The sequence below is a fragment of the Balaenoptera musculus genome, chromosome 20 (assembly GCF_009873245.2).
Source record: "Balaenoptera musculus isolate JJ_BM4_2016_0621 chromosome 20, mBalMus1.pri.v3, whole genome shotgun sequence".
NCBI lineage: Eukaryota > Metazoa > Chordata > Mammalia > Artiodactyla > Balaenopteridae > Balaenoptera > Balaenoptera musculus.
In genome coordinates this window covers 46178535-46193797 of record NC_045804.1, presented here as the reverse complement: position 1 = coordinate 46193797, position 15263 = coordinate 46178535, and the positions used below count along the sequence as shown (strand labels likewise).

The following is a 15263-nucleotide window of genomic DNA, read 5'->3' as shown; positions in this document are numbered from 1 at the left end:
CGACAGAACACAGCTCTGCGCAGGTGCGTTGCAGGGCGGGGCGAGCCTGTCTGAGGTTTGCTTGGCATCCTCGTGGCACCTGCCAGCTCTGCGCTGGCTCACCCCCGCACACACACACACAGGGCAACGGCCCAGGGGCCTACGCTCCCACGGGGCCAGGCCTTGGTGCTCACCTTCTACCTCATTGGAGAGCCCAGGGTCTGAGTCAGATTAGCAGCATGACAGCCCTACGTCCCCTGCCCCCAGCTCTAGATCCCCCGCGACCGGCCGGCCTGCGCAGGACGCAAGGGCTTGTCCTCAGTCCTGAAACGTGAAGGCTGAGAGTTAGGTCAGCAAAGGGGGTGGACGGAGGAGGAAGGGGTCCCGGCAGAACGGCTGGCGGTTGAGCTGGCCGCAGCTTGGGCTGTGAAGCGGGGCGCTACAGGGGCGGGGGGTGGAGGCCTGATGGCCCTGCTGAGCCTTACACCGCCCCCCTCCTGGGGGTCTACTTTTCTGCGGGCTCCCCTGCCTGCTGGGTGAGTGTGTGAGCACTTCGCTGCATCCGCTTTTAGAGTCAAAGACTCCAGGACGGTGCAGGGTCCTCACGGCTCCTCCAGCCTCCCCTCGCACTGCCAGCCCGGTGCCCAAACACACCCATCGCCCAGCCGGGCTGCTCCACCTCTGCCTGCTGCCCTCACCCCCCCCCCCCCCCCCCCCCCCCCCGCACACACCTGCGCTGCCCCGATGCTCAGGTGTTGTTCCTCCGAGGCCAGGAATTCTTTTCACGATGCCCCCTCGTGGCTGGGTCTGTGCCTCATTAGAGCTCTCTTCTCACTTTCCGTGACTTCTGTTCCAGTGTCTGTCTCCCCGAGTTTCTTGAGGGCCTCGAGGGACGGCTCCATCTTTGAGACCCTCAAGCTGTGCGCTCAAGGTTGACATGCCTCCGGGGCCCCGGGGGCTTTCCCAGGACTCACCCCCGGGAGCCCAGGCTGCAGCCCAGGGCGGGCCAGGAGTCGCCCAGGGTCCCAGAGTTCAGAAGCTGGGGGGCAGGCAGCCTTCCACAACACAGCCAATGTTTGTTAACATGGAAACCTAGGCCCAGAGAGGTGACCTGACCTGTCCAAGGTTGCTCAGTAACTCTGAGGCAAGCCAGGGCTCGTGGCTCTGTGCCAGCCTCTGTCCTGGGGACAAAGAGGGTGGTTTTACCCTTTCCTGCCACTTGGGATTCTTTGGGTGCAGCCTCCAGCTCAGGATTTGAAGCACATCCCAGATACGCCGGTGGCGTTTTCCTGCTCCCTGGGCCCTGCCTGGGTTCTGGTGGCCCTGGTGGTGACTGGAACTTGACCCCTTCCCACAAGGCTTTGGCAGAGGATACTTAGTCCTGAAGAGGAATCCATTTCCTTTCCTTCATCCTATCCTCCTCTGTCCAGGCCCATTGATGCAAGCCTAGGTCTGCCTCAGGGCCTTTGCACTAGCCAGCAACTCCTCCAAAATATCCTTGTACCACATCGTCTCACGGGGGGCTCATTCCCACCTTTTAGATTTCAGCTCAAGGCCATCTCCTCGAGAGGTCTGACAACCTGAACAAGCCAGGTGAGTTCAGGTCCTGTTTACTGTTCATTGTGGGTGAGCTCATTGGAGGTAGGGACGCAGCACAGTGCCTGGCCCATAGCTGGCAGGCACTCAGTTCACAGTGGCTGAAGGAAAGAATCAAGCACATTAGCAGCCAGGCCAACCAGGACCAGCCGAGGTTGTTGGGGAGAACCTTGGGGTTACAGGCAGGGCAGCTGTGGAAGGAGGGAGGCCAGGCCAGCAGAGGCCTCGCCAGCCCGCCCGGCTTCTCCCTGCCTGCACAAGCTCCCACCCTGGGCAGGCGGTGGCCTTGGAGACAGCAGCGTCCAGAGGGAGGAGGGAGGGAGAGCAGAGGGTCATCCATCAGCCGGAGACGTGGAGAGCCTGGTAAATCAGGGAGGCTGTCTGAGGCTCGTCCACCAAACGTCTGCCTGGTGCTCTGGACGTCTGGGAGCCTGGTGGGCAGGCGGAGGGGCTGCTTCAGCCCAGCTCCTACGGGGACTGCGGACAGCCAAGGCAACCCCAGGGACACCCTGACTGAGGAAGGAGGACAATGCCCTCCCTCTCCCTGTACCCCCAGGCACCTCAGTGTATGGCCAGTGACCTTATACAACTTTCACCCCATCCTGCAAGGCAGGTCATTATTTTGTTTGACTTACGTTGAATTTCAATATACAAGAGTATAGAGGTTGACATATCAAATCCCAAAACATACCCACCAAAATCAACATGTTCTTTTTTCAGAGACATTTTTTAGCTTAAAAAATGTGAACTGTAACAGAAAATTGCATAAAACGCAGATGCACAGTGTAATGAATAGTTATAAAGCAAACACCAGTGTAATCACCACCATTTCATCACAGAAGTCATGAAGTAGGGAGTTACGATCCCTCCCCGCCCAAGCTGTCCATGATGTGTCTGTCTCACTCCACGCTTCCCTTGCCCCCTACAAATTCTGATTTTTATGATACCATTGCCTAGATTTCCTGGTCTTTTAAATATATAAATACAATAAAACATTACAGACAAAAATGTCCCTTCCTGAGTCCCATCCACTCAGCGGGCAAGCATAATTATGATACATCATTCCAGGCTCTGTCCGATGTTCTTACTATGCATACTTGTATTAGAGAAATACTGTTTTATATAGTTTAAAACTTTTCACAAGTGGCATCAATACTGAGTGTATTATTCTGCAACTTGCTTCTTCACTCCTCTCTAAATGCTTTACCAAAAAACAGCTTTATTGAGGTATAATTTATACACCATAAAATTCAGCTGTTTCAAGTGTACGATTTAATGGTTTTGAGTAAATTTACAGAGTTGTGCAACCATCCGCACAGTCCAATTTCAGAACGTTTCCATCCCTCCAAAAAAGTCTAAATGCTTTCTTGTTTTCTCTCTTTTCCTCTAAACGCTTTTTAAAAAAAATAAATTTATTTATTTATTTGTTTTTTATTTTTGGCTGTGTTGGGGTCTTCGTTGCTGCACGCGGGCTTTCTCTAGTTGCGGCTAGCGGGGTCTACTCTTTGTTGCGGTGCTCAGGTGGCTTCTCTTGTTGTGGAGCATGGGCTCCAGGCACGCAGGCCTCAGTAGTTGCGGCATGCGGGCTCAATAGATGTGGCTCACGTGCTTAGTTGCTCCGCGGCATGTGGGATCTTCCCGGACCAGGGCTGAACCCGTGTCCCCTGCATTGGCAGGCGGATTCTTAACCACTGTGCCACCAGGGAAGCCCTCTAAATGCTTTTTGATACACATTTTAATATCTGCCCTCTATAAAGCTCCTACTACGTGCCATGTGTTCTAAGAGCGTTACCTATGTCACTCATTTAACCCTTGCAGAACCTCTGTCAGATGAGTTCAGAGAGGGTGAGGAACCGCCCAAGGTCCCTCTGCTAGAAACCGATGCAACAGGCCAGCAACCCAGCCACCTGAGCCCAGAGGCTGCAGAGCAGCTCCGTTCCCCGGGTGCTCTGAATTGCACGTTTTTCCTACTATAAGCTACGTTGGGCGAACACTTTCATCACACAGATGAGACACTGCAGCTCAGAGGGGCCAAGTGACTTGCTCGATATTCCCGGGGTGGGAACCGGCAGAGCTGGGATTCGGATCCAGGTCTGTGTGACTCCCAGGCTCCCCCTTTTCTGGTCCCCTCTGCTGCTTTTCTCTTTTCATTACAGAAAAGGGAAAAGGGAGGGAAAGGAGGGGGAGGCTGGGTGGAAAAGGAGAGAGAGATGTCAGAACCGACCGCTAAATTCGTGCATGTACCCACAAACACACTGACACAGCCGCACATGCGCACAGAGGGCTGCACACACCTGTGTGGGTGCACATCCACCCAGGTGCACACGCACAGCTGCACACACACTCACCTGACCAGAGTCAGTGTTCAGAGGCCCCTTGTGCTCAAAATGAAGAGAATGTCAGAGAGAGAGAGAGAGAGAGAGAGAGAGAGAGAGAGAGAGAGAGAGAGAGAGTGTGTGTGTGTGTGTGTGTGTGTGTGTGTGTGTGTGTGTGTGTGGAGTGGGGGATTCAGCCTTGCCGGGTCCCTCGGTGGCCCCTGTGTCAGGGTCCAGACCTGGGAAACGCTCCATCAGGGGCAGGGCCCCTCCCTGCGGGGGGGCTGGGCCTCCGTTCCCACAGCCCCCTCTCCTGTCCCGGTGTCTGCTGAGGGTCTTTGCTAAATAAAGTCTCAGTTCCAGGGAAACGGAGCTGGGCGTGATCTCCGGGGACTTCACGGAGCTGTTGGAGCCGCAGGGCCAGCCCGGCTCCTGTGCTGCCAGGAGCCGAATCCACCGTGTCTCTGCTCACTGGTCTAGATGCCGCCTGTCCCCAAAGATCATTCCTGTCCCTGGACTCATGTGAACCTACACAGACATGCGAGGGGCATGGGAGCCCCGCTGAAAAAGCAAGAGCAAACGCTGAGTGAGCACGCGCTGTGTGCCAGACATACGGCCTCGACGCAGGTCTGTGAGGCGTGCACGGCGACCACTACCATTGCAAACATGGGGAAACCCAGGCGCTGGGGGCCTTCTGCAGGACCCTACAGCTAACAAGAGGTGGGCTCTGGATGCAGACGCGGGCTGTGTGTCTGCTCCACGTGGCACGGGGAATACCCAGCCCCCCAACCCGTGCAACAGCACAGTGAGTTCTGGCATCCAGCCCCCAAGCCTTGGTCCTGCCTGGTGACTTGCAGAAGCTGCTAAGCTGACAGGATCGCGACAAGGTTTTTACCCAGCTGCGGCAAAGTGGGAACAACAGAGGACAATGTCGTTACTTTCTCACAACATTAAATTCCCTTAATTCAAGAAAGATGGTCTTTTCTTGATTCTTTTTCCTTTCTTTTCTGAAATGAGAGTGATCTCATATGATGGTTATGATTTTATATTCTTATTTGGCAAGATAAAAATGTGAGCAGCTGCATGCCAGCCCCCAAATCTGCGGGAGGTTTTGTTTCTGGTTGATGGACCCCCGAAAGTCTGGGCCTCTTCAGGGTACCCGCCACTCGGCCCACCTCAGCCTGGAATTGGGACTTCTCCTTCTGTATCAGTCCTCTCCAGTTTCATATTTGCATTTGCCAAAACAATCCAGTTGAGGAAGTCCTGTCCAGGATGTTTAAAATCTTTATGCTACCAGCTCAAACTCTGGATTGAGTTAACAACAGAATAGAGGAAAACTTTCTTCTTCTTTAGTAGTCAAACTTCAAGGGAACCTCAACCTGGGAACTCAGCCAGTTCCTGGGAAGTGAAGAATCAAAGACCTCTGAGCAGTAAAGAAAAATGTCTTTAGAACAGAGCTCAGCTCGAAGTCCAAGCTTTGGCCTTAGTGGACATGAAGAACACTGGTTTGGTAAAGCTTGTTTATCTCCCTTCCACCAGCTAACGCGGCGCCCCCAGGGGCAGCGGGCAGGAGGTTGGAAAGGAGGCTGGCAGGACTGTCTGGGGCAGGTCTGTTTAGGGCAAGGCAGCGGCTCAATATACTGGGGCCATTTAGTACTGGGGGCCAAGGGATCTCCTCACGTCCACAGCACCCTGAGTAGTCAAGCAAAGTTTACAAGACACTGATATGTTGACCTGGAAAAAAAGGGGTGCTCCTAATACACCTCAGAAAGATTTCCATGAAACTGGCTAAAAAGCAAGCACAAGACCAAAACCAAACCCAAATAGACAAGGGAAAGGATAAACTTCAGCTGTCTGGAAGCTTCGGAGAGAGTGGAGAACACTATAGGGTGAGTGCCTGGGCTGGGTGGGAGGTGGGGGTCAGACAGCCCTCCCCCTCCCCCTGCCAAATTAGCAGTGCAGGGGCAGGAGCTTACCTGGGGGAGCTGCCTCCTGGCACGGGCCTGGTACCTCAGATGGTCCCAGGGTCATGTGTCCAACTGCAGTTCCCAGCCTCCCCTGTTGGAGCTTGCACCGGGAGCCTGGGAGCTCTTCTGTCCCCCCGCTGATCATGTGAAGTGGGCGCAGCCAGAGAGAGCAGGCGAGGCAGGGCATTTATCGCTGTTATCATGAGTGAGGCACCAATCCGAGCAGGTGTCATGCATTACTTCCTGTAATCCTCACTATTGTTCTCTTCAGGAGACTGAGTCTCAGAGAGGTTAAGTTACTTGCCTAAGGTCACACAGCCAGTGGATGCCAGAGCTGGAAAAAGAACACAGCTTTGTCTGACTCCAGGGCCTGGGCTTTCTGCCCCTGACTCTTCAGCCAGCTGGTGGCAAATCCTGCCACCTGCAGCTTCCAGGGAGGACACACCTGCTTGGGCCCAGCTGTGCGCCAGGCCTGGGATTAACCTCACATTCTCTCTCACCCCTGGGGCTGCGCGGACAGCGGCAACCAGAAAGCTTTCATTTATCTTTCCCCAGATACCAGCTCTGACACCTCCAATTTCTAATGCAATCACAGTGTTTTCTGAGTCAAGCAGGGTAAAAGGAAAATCGCTCTTTCCCTGGAATAATTTTTCATCTTGTTATTTCCATTAGCTGACTCTGCTTGAGCCTGTTCCATGTTTGAATTCCCAGCTTGGAAATCCCTGGGCTGGGCGGGAAATACTGCTTCCCTCCTAGGAGCGGATGAGGGGGGTGCTGCCAGCAGATGGGGGGCAGGGCATGGAACACAGTGGGGAGGGGGGCTGATAAAAACCAGGGCAGGAAGGAGGGGGCATTTTTGTTTCTTCTGACTCCAGAGGAGGGTGTGTGGTGGAGTTCCACAGGGCTCTGCTGGGCTGATGGGTGTGGGTGGCAGAGGCCTGCTGGGACCCACAGCCAGGGGGCCCAAGGAAGGCAAAGCCATTGGCAGGAAGCGGGGTGGTTCCAGAACACTAGAGGACTCTGGACCCATGCCCCGGACCAGGGCACAGAGTAAGGCTGCTTGAGGATGCTGATTTCAGTTTTCGACAAGTTGAGAATCCTCAGGGGACCATGTAGATGAGCACAAGCTTAAGAGTAGGGGGCTGGGCTTCAAATCCTCACTCTGCCACTTGCTAGCTGTGTTATCTCGTGCAAGTGGCTTAACCGTTCCCAGCCTCAGTTTCCTCATCTGAGAAGTGGGAGGAATATGTCTGCCTCCCACTGTCGTGAGGACTAATGGGGGTGAAGTGTGTGAGGGGCTTAGTCTAGCATCCAGTGTGGCCCGTGGGACCCAGATGTCAGCTGTTTACAGTGAGCGACCCTTCCCGGTGTGCCTGGGACCTTTCCAGGCTTTGACACCAGAAGTCCTGCATCCCGGGAAATCCCTTAGGTGTGGGGACACTGGGATGGGTGGTCATCCCGGCTGCGGTCTCCATGCTCCTCAGATCCAGCAGGGGAGCCTTCAAAGTCCACTTAGGTGCTCTGGGAAAGGCTGAAGCCTTTGCTAAGGTTTCTGCAAAACCTGGGGTGTTTGCATCACCTCTGGCTCGGGGGTCTTGCTTTGGCCGGGTTGACTCCATATTGTGGAGTGGATATCATTTCCATACTAAGATTCTGAACCACAGAGATTCAGATGTGAAATTCAGCCCCTTCTTCCCCCAAATCCATCTCCACAAGGTACGTGGGTGTGCAGGTGACACTGTGGACGTTTCAGGTGGAGTGGGAGTGGCTTATATCACTGCAGAGCAAACAGCATCACAGGGAACAAGACAGGCCAGTCCTTCGGCCCCCTTGGGGGCGTGTGGCCATGTGGGGGGCAGTGGTGGCTTCACTCAGGGATCCCCAGCCCCACCCTATCTCTCTGGCATCACTCTCTGACCTCTCTTCCTTCCTCTAAATTCCTGTTCATTTCTATCTCTTCTGGGGCCTTGGGCCCCAGTTAGACTATGTTCTCAGGATCATCCACAATCAGCCTTAAAAAGTATTTTCCTAAACAAAGACAGTTCCTTCCCCAAGAAGAATGGTGGGGCCAACCATTCAGATAACAGCAGGTTGTTGCACATGAACTGTGTTGAATGATCTGTTTAGACTGGGAAGGACCTCAGGGTGGGGGAAGGCCACACTGGGGATCTGTTCCTGGTTGTGCGGGGCTCCCTTCCCTGGCTCTTTCAGAGACAGTGCCCCTGGGCTCCCATCGATTTCCCTCCTGGTGCTCCAGCCCCTGTAGCGGAGCTGCTGCTGTTGAGGGAGCCCTCTTTCACAGGTGACACCTGCCCCAGGCTGGCTCTCACCCCGGAGCTACAAAGTCACCACCTTCAGGGCCGGAAGACCCTGGAGCGCAGCTGGTTCAACCTTTTATTTAACGGGGAAACCGAGGCTCATGCTGGCAAGGCAACCTGTCTGTACCCACACGCTCGGGAGGCAGCAGAGTCAGGACAGTGAGGAGAGGGCTGCGGCCAGATGGGCAGCCGGACTTGCTTCTGCCACACCCCAGGCGGCAGCTGCTTTGGGGCCTGGAGGCCCGGCGCCCGGGCAGGGTACTAATGGAGGCTCCAAAGACCGGGTCCTCAGCAGCCCGGGGCTGTCTCAGCATCGGCTCTGCCCTGGGAGCCTATCAGCTGCTTGGAACTGAGTGAGCCCCAGGCAGGGGACCCCACAGCTTGTGGAAACTGTAGGCTCCTGATCTGCTGGCCTTTCCCTAGGGGTGGAGAACAGACGGGCCCTGGACTTGGGAGTGTTTCTATCCATCCATCCATCCATCCTCCCTCAGGAGAGCAGTCCATCCTTCTGTCCATCCTCTCTTGTCTTTCAGTACACTGGTCCACACACAATAATCATTCACTTATCTTTCCATCCATCTGCCCAACACTCCACCCATCCACCCCTCCCTCCTTCTCTCTCTCTCCCCCTTCCTCCACCCATCCACCCCTCCCTCCCTCCCTCTCCTCCTTCCCTTCCTCCCTCCCTCCCTCCCTCCCTCCCTCCATCCTTCCCTTCCTCCCTCCCCCCTTCCTCCATCCATCCTTCCCTTCCTCCCTCCCTCCCTCCCTCTCTCTCCCCCCTTCCTCCATCCATCCTTCCCTTACTCTCTCCCTCCCTTCCTCCCTCCCCCCTTCCTCCATCCATCCTTCCCTTACTCTCTCCCTCCCTCCCTCTCTCTCCCTCTTCCTCCATCCATCCTTCCCTTACTCTCTCCCTGCCTCCCTCCCTCCCCGTTTACCCATCTCTCCATCCAGCAATATTTCTTGACAGCTAACCAGGGACTCAAAGATGCATAAGACATGACCCTGCCTTTAAGGAGATGGGGTGGGGGTACGGGTGGAGGGACGGACTCTAGGGAACCCAGCTCAGCTGCACCTCATCTAGAGGCAGCGCCCAGGCGGCAGGCGCAGGGTGCTGATCGGAGCAGGCTCTGCCTCGGGCGGGGGGCAGGGATGACAACACCCAGCTTTAGGTTCCCTTTTCCCCATTAAAGAGCCTGGGCAGAGAGGTGGAGAGGCCGGCAGTGGGGAGGGAGAGGCTTCACCCGTCAGCTGCTCAGCAGGTACAGTCAGATTTAAAATGTCCCCAAAGAGTGTCTGCTGAGAGGCAGGGGGTGAGCGCGCTGAATTATTTCTCCAGTAATTGGCACTGAAGCAGCTGCAGACGTCCTGCGGTCTGCATCAAAGAGCGCAGAGCTTGGCCTGTCTCGGTGAGGCCTTGGGGGCAGCTTGTCCAGGTCTCCCAGGGTTCTTCCAGCTCCCACCCGCCTCTCCACTCCCCCTGCCCGCCCTCCTCCCCCTCCCCGTCTCCTGGTACTGACGGAGCCACCAGTTCTCCCTGGCTTTCTGTACAAGGCAACCTGGGGGGCAGGGCTGGGCGCGTGCAGGTCGGAGCCCTGGCCAGCTGCTGGTGAAGGCACAGGGACGAGGACACTAGAGCACCGAGGCCCTTCACTGCAGGGGACAGCCTTGCGGGGGCTCTGCCAGTGTGTGTCTGGCAGGGTCCCTTTCCCCAGATGGTCTGGGCAAGGCCAGTGCCAGGTTTTCCTTTAGTCTCATCCCTCCCGTGTGCAGAAGAGCCTTTGGTGGCCCTTCAGATGAGCAATTTGAACTGACTGGTCACACATGTTTTGTAAACGGTTGGATCTTTCTGTGTGTGTGTGCGTGTGCGTGTGCGTGTGTGTGCTGTCCATCTCCCCTGGCAAGGGCCCCTCCCAGTGCATTTCTGGCTGGTGCCTGGGGCACCTCTCCCACCACTGGGCTCTCCACCTGGTCTCCTTATGCCGGAGGCTTCTCTCCCTCCCTGGGGGCGGAGCGCAGGGCTGGGGCGGCCCGGGGTGGAGGATCCAGACAGCTTGGTCAGTTTCCAGAGGCTTCCTTCCTGCCGCAGAACCAAACAGAGATCAGGTCAAAGGGAGCCCCTGTGTTGGCAGTAGGGGTGGGGATGGGTCCCACCCCTGCCCCTGGGACTTGCCATCTCTCCACCCCCTCCCAAGGGACCTCTGGGGAACAAAATTAGAAAACTATTTAGTCCAGTTGTCTCATCTCATAGATGGGCTGGCAGCAGGGCCAGACAACCGGTGTCCCCAGGCTGCCCCTCAGCAGAGTGTGAGGACCCTCCCCGTCAGGCCCTGACCGTGGATCTGGCCATACTCACAGGGTCTGCACCCAGAAAGAACAGCCAGGCCAGCCAGGACCAGCTACATAATTTGCGGGGCCCAGTGCAAAATGAAAACGTGGGGCCCCCTGTTCAACGTTACTGAGAATTTCGAGACAGTGACAGCAGAGCCTGAAACTGAGTGTGAGGCCCTGTGTGACTGTACAGGTTGTGCACGTGCCCGTGAGGCCAGCACTGAGGCCAGTCAGCTTCCAGCCATTGAGGGAGGCGCTCAGGTCCCCGGGTGACAGCTGTTCCCCACGTCATGAGCCACAGGGGGCAGAGAGACGCAGGACAGCTTCCTGCCTTAGAGGGAAAGGCAGAGCCTCGTGCGCTGCTGGTGGGAATAGAAAATGATGCAGCTGCCGTGGAAAACAGTGGTGATTCCTTAAGAAGTTAAGTGTAGAACTACCACATAATCTAGCAATCCCACGTAATCCAGCAATACACCCAAAAGAATTAAAAGCAGGGTCTCGAACAGATACTTGTATATCAATGTTCATAAAAGTCTTACTCACAATAGCCAAAAGGTGGAAAAAACCCAAATGACCATCAACAGATGAATGGAAAAACCATGTGACCTACCCAGTGGAATATTATTCAGCCATAAAATGGAATGAAATTCTGACCCAGGCTACAACGTGGATGGACCTTGAGAACACTAAGCTAAGTGAAATAAGCCAGACACAAAAGAACAAATACTGTATGATTCCACTTACATGAGGCACCTGGAGTAGTTAAGTTATAGAGACAGAAAGTAGAACGGGCGTGCCTGGGGGTCGGGAGGGAGGAATGGGGAGTTAGTGTTTAATGGGCACAGGGGTCACTCTGGGATGACGAGAATGCTCTGGAGATGACGGTGGTGATGGCTGCACAACAATGTGAATGGATTTAATGTCACTGAGCCGTACACTTAAAAATGGTTAAAATTTATGTTATGTGTATGTTACCACAATAAAAAAAAATAAAGAGAATAAAGGAAAGAGGGGCAGGTGGCGTGGGAAGACAAGACAGTTGTGGAGGTTTGACAGTTGAGATGGGTTGGGGGCTGTGGAATTGCAGCTCCCGGTCCTGGAGTTCAGGGGTCATGTTCAGGTGCGGCTCCCACAACCCTGGGAGGAGTTGCAGGTCAGTCCAGAGACAGGCTCTGGCTCCAAAGGTGCTGAGAGGCTATTTGATTGATGGAAGCTCCTGGAAACCCTCTAAGCCAAATCCTCCCGCTTATACAGGCCTGAAAAGACAACTGCTTCCCTGAACCTACCCTGGGCCTCCCGATAAGGGAGGACTCAGGAGAGCATGACGTGTGCTCAGCCTCGCTGGACACGAGACAGCGTCCAACGTGGGGGCAAAATCTCTGCGCAGTGACTGAACTTTATTCTCACTTGTTAATTAGCAGAAGGAAAATACCCCAGTGGGACAAGGGGCTGACTTTACCATACTCATCTAGACATTATGATCTGTGTCTTTCTCCGCCTGCACAGACCTCCCTCCCCGCACTGAATCCTGATTTGTTCTCACCAGACCGCCCCACTGCTCAACCCAGCATGGTCTTTGGCATCTGACTGCTCTGCATTCAAATACAGGCACTCTTGACCTCCCTGGGCCTCAGTTTCCTCTTCTGTAAAATGGGAACATTAGAAGTATCTGCTGCATAGGTGGGTGAGGATCCCTAAAGCATGCAGCAGGTGCCTGACTCAACAGATGGTGGCCATGACGATTATTACACAGCAAAATGCTTCATCTCTCCCAGGCCCTGGCTCAGTGGAATTGAGGGCTCTCTTTGTTGTCAGCAAACAAAGTGGTGTGAGGAGGCGGGAGCTGTGAGGGAAGTGAGGGAGGGCACCACCTGGGGTCCTTGATGGGCCTCCAGCCGGGCAGCTCTCCTCTCTACTGCCTGCTGCTCCCCGGCAGGGCACTCGGGGAGAACACGTCGGAGACAGTTCACCGGAGAGGCAGGAACAGGAAGAGATAGAGATTTCAGGCTTCTGGGAACCTAGGGATGTGATGCCAGAAAGTGGGCGTTTTCTCCTTTGGGAAAGGTGCCAGCCCCCATCTCTGTGGGTAGAAGTGACTCACTTGCTGGGCCTGTGGATGCTCTTTGCTCCAGGGCTAAGGAACAGCTGGGGGCGGGGCCTCTGTCCAGGGGTGGGATGCGGCAGCAGGACTCGGTCCCAGGCTTGTCTCCTCGTCCAGTGTGGCGCTGTGTTTTCTCCGCCAGCCCGGTCCTCGTCACCCGCCCGCCGCTCCCCTGCCTGGGTCGGTCTAGGGGTGTCAGTCCAGGGAGACACAGGTAAACTGGTTCCACTAGATCCATGGGTCTTCAGAGTTGGTCTCCTGCACTTCCCTGGTGGCGCAGTGGTCAAGAATCTGCCTGCCAGTGCAGGGGACACAGGTTTGAGACCTGGTCCGGGAAGATCCCACATGCCGCGGAGCAACTAAGCCCGTGTGCCACAACCACTGAGCCTGCGAGCCGCAACTACTGAGCTCGTGTGCTGCAACTACTGAGGCCTGCGTGCCTAGAGCCTGTGCTCCGCAATAAGAGAAGCCACTGCTCAACGCAACTAGAGGAAGCCCGCGTGCAGCAACTAAGACCCAACGCAACCAAATAAATTAAAAATAATAATAATAATAATAATAATCTGCCTGCCAATGCAGGGGACACGGGTTCAATCCTTGGTCTGGTAAGATCCCACTTGTCGCAAAGCAACTAAGCCCATGCGCCACAACTACTGAGCCTGCGCTCTAGAGCCCACAAGCCACAACTACTGAGCCTGTGTGCCGCAACTACTGAAACCCTCACACCTAGAGCCCGTGCTCTGCAACAAGAGAAGCCACCGCAGTGAGAAGCCCGTGCACCGCAACGAAGAGTAGCTCCTGCTCGCCGCAACTAGAGAAAGCCCGCGTGCCGCAACTAGAGAAAGCCCGCACGCAGCAACGAAGACCCAACGCAGCCAAAAAAAAAAAAAGTGTGTCTCCCAATGGGGAGCACCAGCATCACCTGGGAACTTAAAAATGCATGTTCGCAGCCCCACCCTGGAGCTCTGAGCCAGAAGCTCTGGGGTGAGGTCCAGTGACCTGTGTTTTAACAAGCCCACCGGGTGACTTCGATGCTGCAGAAGGGTGGGGGCCACTACTGAACCTCAGCCTCTAACACTGCACTTGACACTTCGGCAGCTGCCCAGTCAATACTGGATAGATGAACCATTATTCTCCGAGGGGAAGAGCATGACCATCTGCTGTGTCCCAGGCTCCATGCAGCCACTGCACTTACCTTCTTACGTCATCTGAACAACTCTTGAGGCAAGTGCCACGTCTGAATCCTATGGGGGTCGTGACTAATAGCAGTGGTAGGAGTTCTACAAGTGCTTTCAAGTTTTTAATTTCCACAACAATCCTGTGAAGGAAGTATTATCCCCATTTTACAGATGAGGAAGCTGAGACAGAGAAGTACCCATAATTTCAGGTACTAAGTAGTGGAGCTGGGATTCAAAATCAGGTATCCAAAGTTCATGAGCTTTCCACCTGTGGTCTCTTTTAGGGACTACTTGGGTTATCCAATATTTGGGACAAGTCAAGTCATTTCTGCGCTCCATGATTTTTACAGATGCCACAGACCTTCCTCCACCCCTAACTGTGAGAGTCTCAGCTTCAAAAGTTAATTTGTAAGTTGGATGCTTGAGACTCAGAAAGCAAGGATTTCTTGGTTCCCAGACCCACCATAAAGAACCCTTGACTCCTGGCAGCTCCCAGACCCTGGTGGAGGTATCTGCATCCCATCTCTGCCCTAAAGCTGAAGGCTTCCGGGGTTAACACATGATGAAACTGCTTCAGAACCCCATCAACCTGGGACACATCTCTAGGAAACACATTTGGAATTCACCCTGGAGGCTGTAAGGATTGGGTCCTTGTCCTAGACTAGGTCTGGTCCAGGCACAGGGTTCTAGTGGGAGCTGAGTGTGGTGGCTTGTGCTACATCAGGTCTGAGGAGTCTAAAGGGGGTGTCGGTCCCAGCACAGAGGTTCCTGAGAGCCGGGAGGCAGAGGCAACAGCCCCTTACAGGCCGGGCATTTGGATAAAGGGACCTCTGGGGCTGTATTTTCTCTGCAAGGCAGGTCCTCATCGCCTCTTTATCTTACTTTCCTGCTATGGCTCCAGGGCTCTCACCCACATCCCACGGGTTTATCCTGTTTGATACATATTTTTCCACAAAAAATTCCATTGTTAGAAATATAATTTGGTACAAAGTTAAAAACTGTACTATAAATATAACATAGGGCAGCAATCTCCTGCCCCCCCCCCCCCATCCCCAACCCAAGTCCCTCTCTAGGCAACCCTTAGAACTCAGCCATTTCTGCTGGTGTTTACCTTTGTACTGAAATCTCATGCTGATTCTACTTCTTGATTTTTCAGTTTTATATATTATTTTATATGTCATGATATAGAATATCATGATATCATATTCAATCTCTCCAACACAGGTATGCTTCTTATCCTGTTTGTACATCCTTGGGTATCTCCCCTGTCCTCATGCTCCAATCTGGGCTGGCTGGCCTTGGCCTCTAGCCCCCACACACAGCCACTGCCAACATCCTGGGGACTCTCTTTGCCTCTCTCCTCTGTTGGATCCTCAGTTTCCTGTGTTCCTGTGTCCTGGTTTTCTCCCTTGTTTGGTTGGAGCACATCCTGTAGTAGCTGCCTGAGAAAGAATGTATGGGAGGTAAATTAAAAA

The 15263-nt window shown here is 54.4% G+C and overlaps 1 protein-coding gene across 5 annotated transcripts in view; it reads right to left on the bottom strand.

Moving 5' to 3' along the window:
• Positions 1-14016: 14016 nt before the first annotated feature.
• Positions 14017-15263, bottom strand: part of RPH3AL (rabphilin 3A like (without C2 domains)) — a 124863-nt gene continuing 123616 nt past the window's right edge. For 2 of the 5 annotated variants that reach the window (XM_036836444.1, XM_036836446.1), the window contains one exon: positions 15043-15230. In XM_036836444.1, the coding sequence (XP_036692339.1) occupies positions 15162-15230 (69 nt within the window). In that variant the 3' untranslated portion in view covers positions 15043-15161. Of the gene's footprint in view, positions 15231-15263 lie in introns of all 5 variants that reach the window. The other 3 variants (XM_036836443.1, XR_005017758.1, XR_005017759.1) reach the window with 3 other exon arrangements.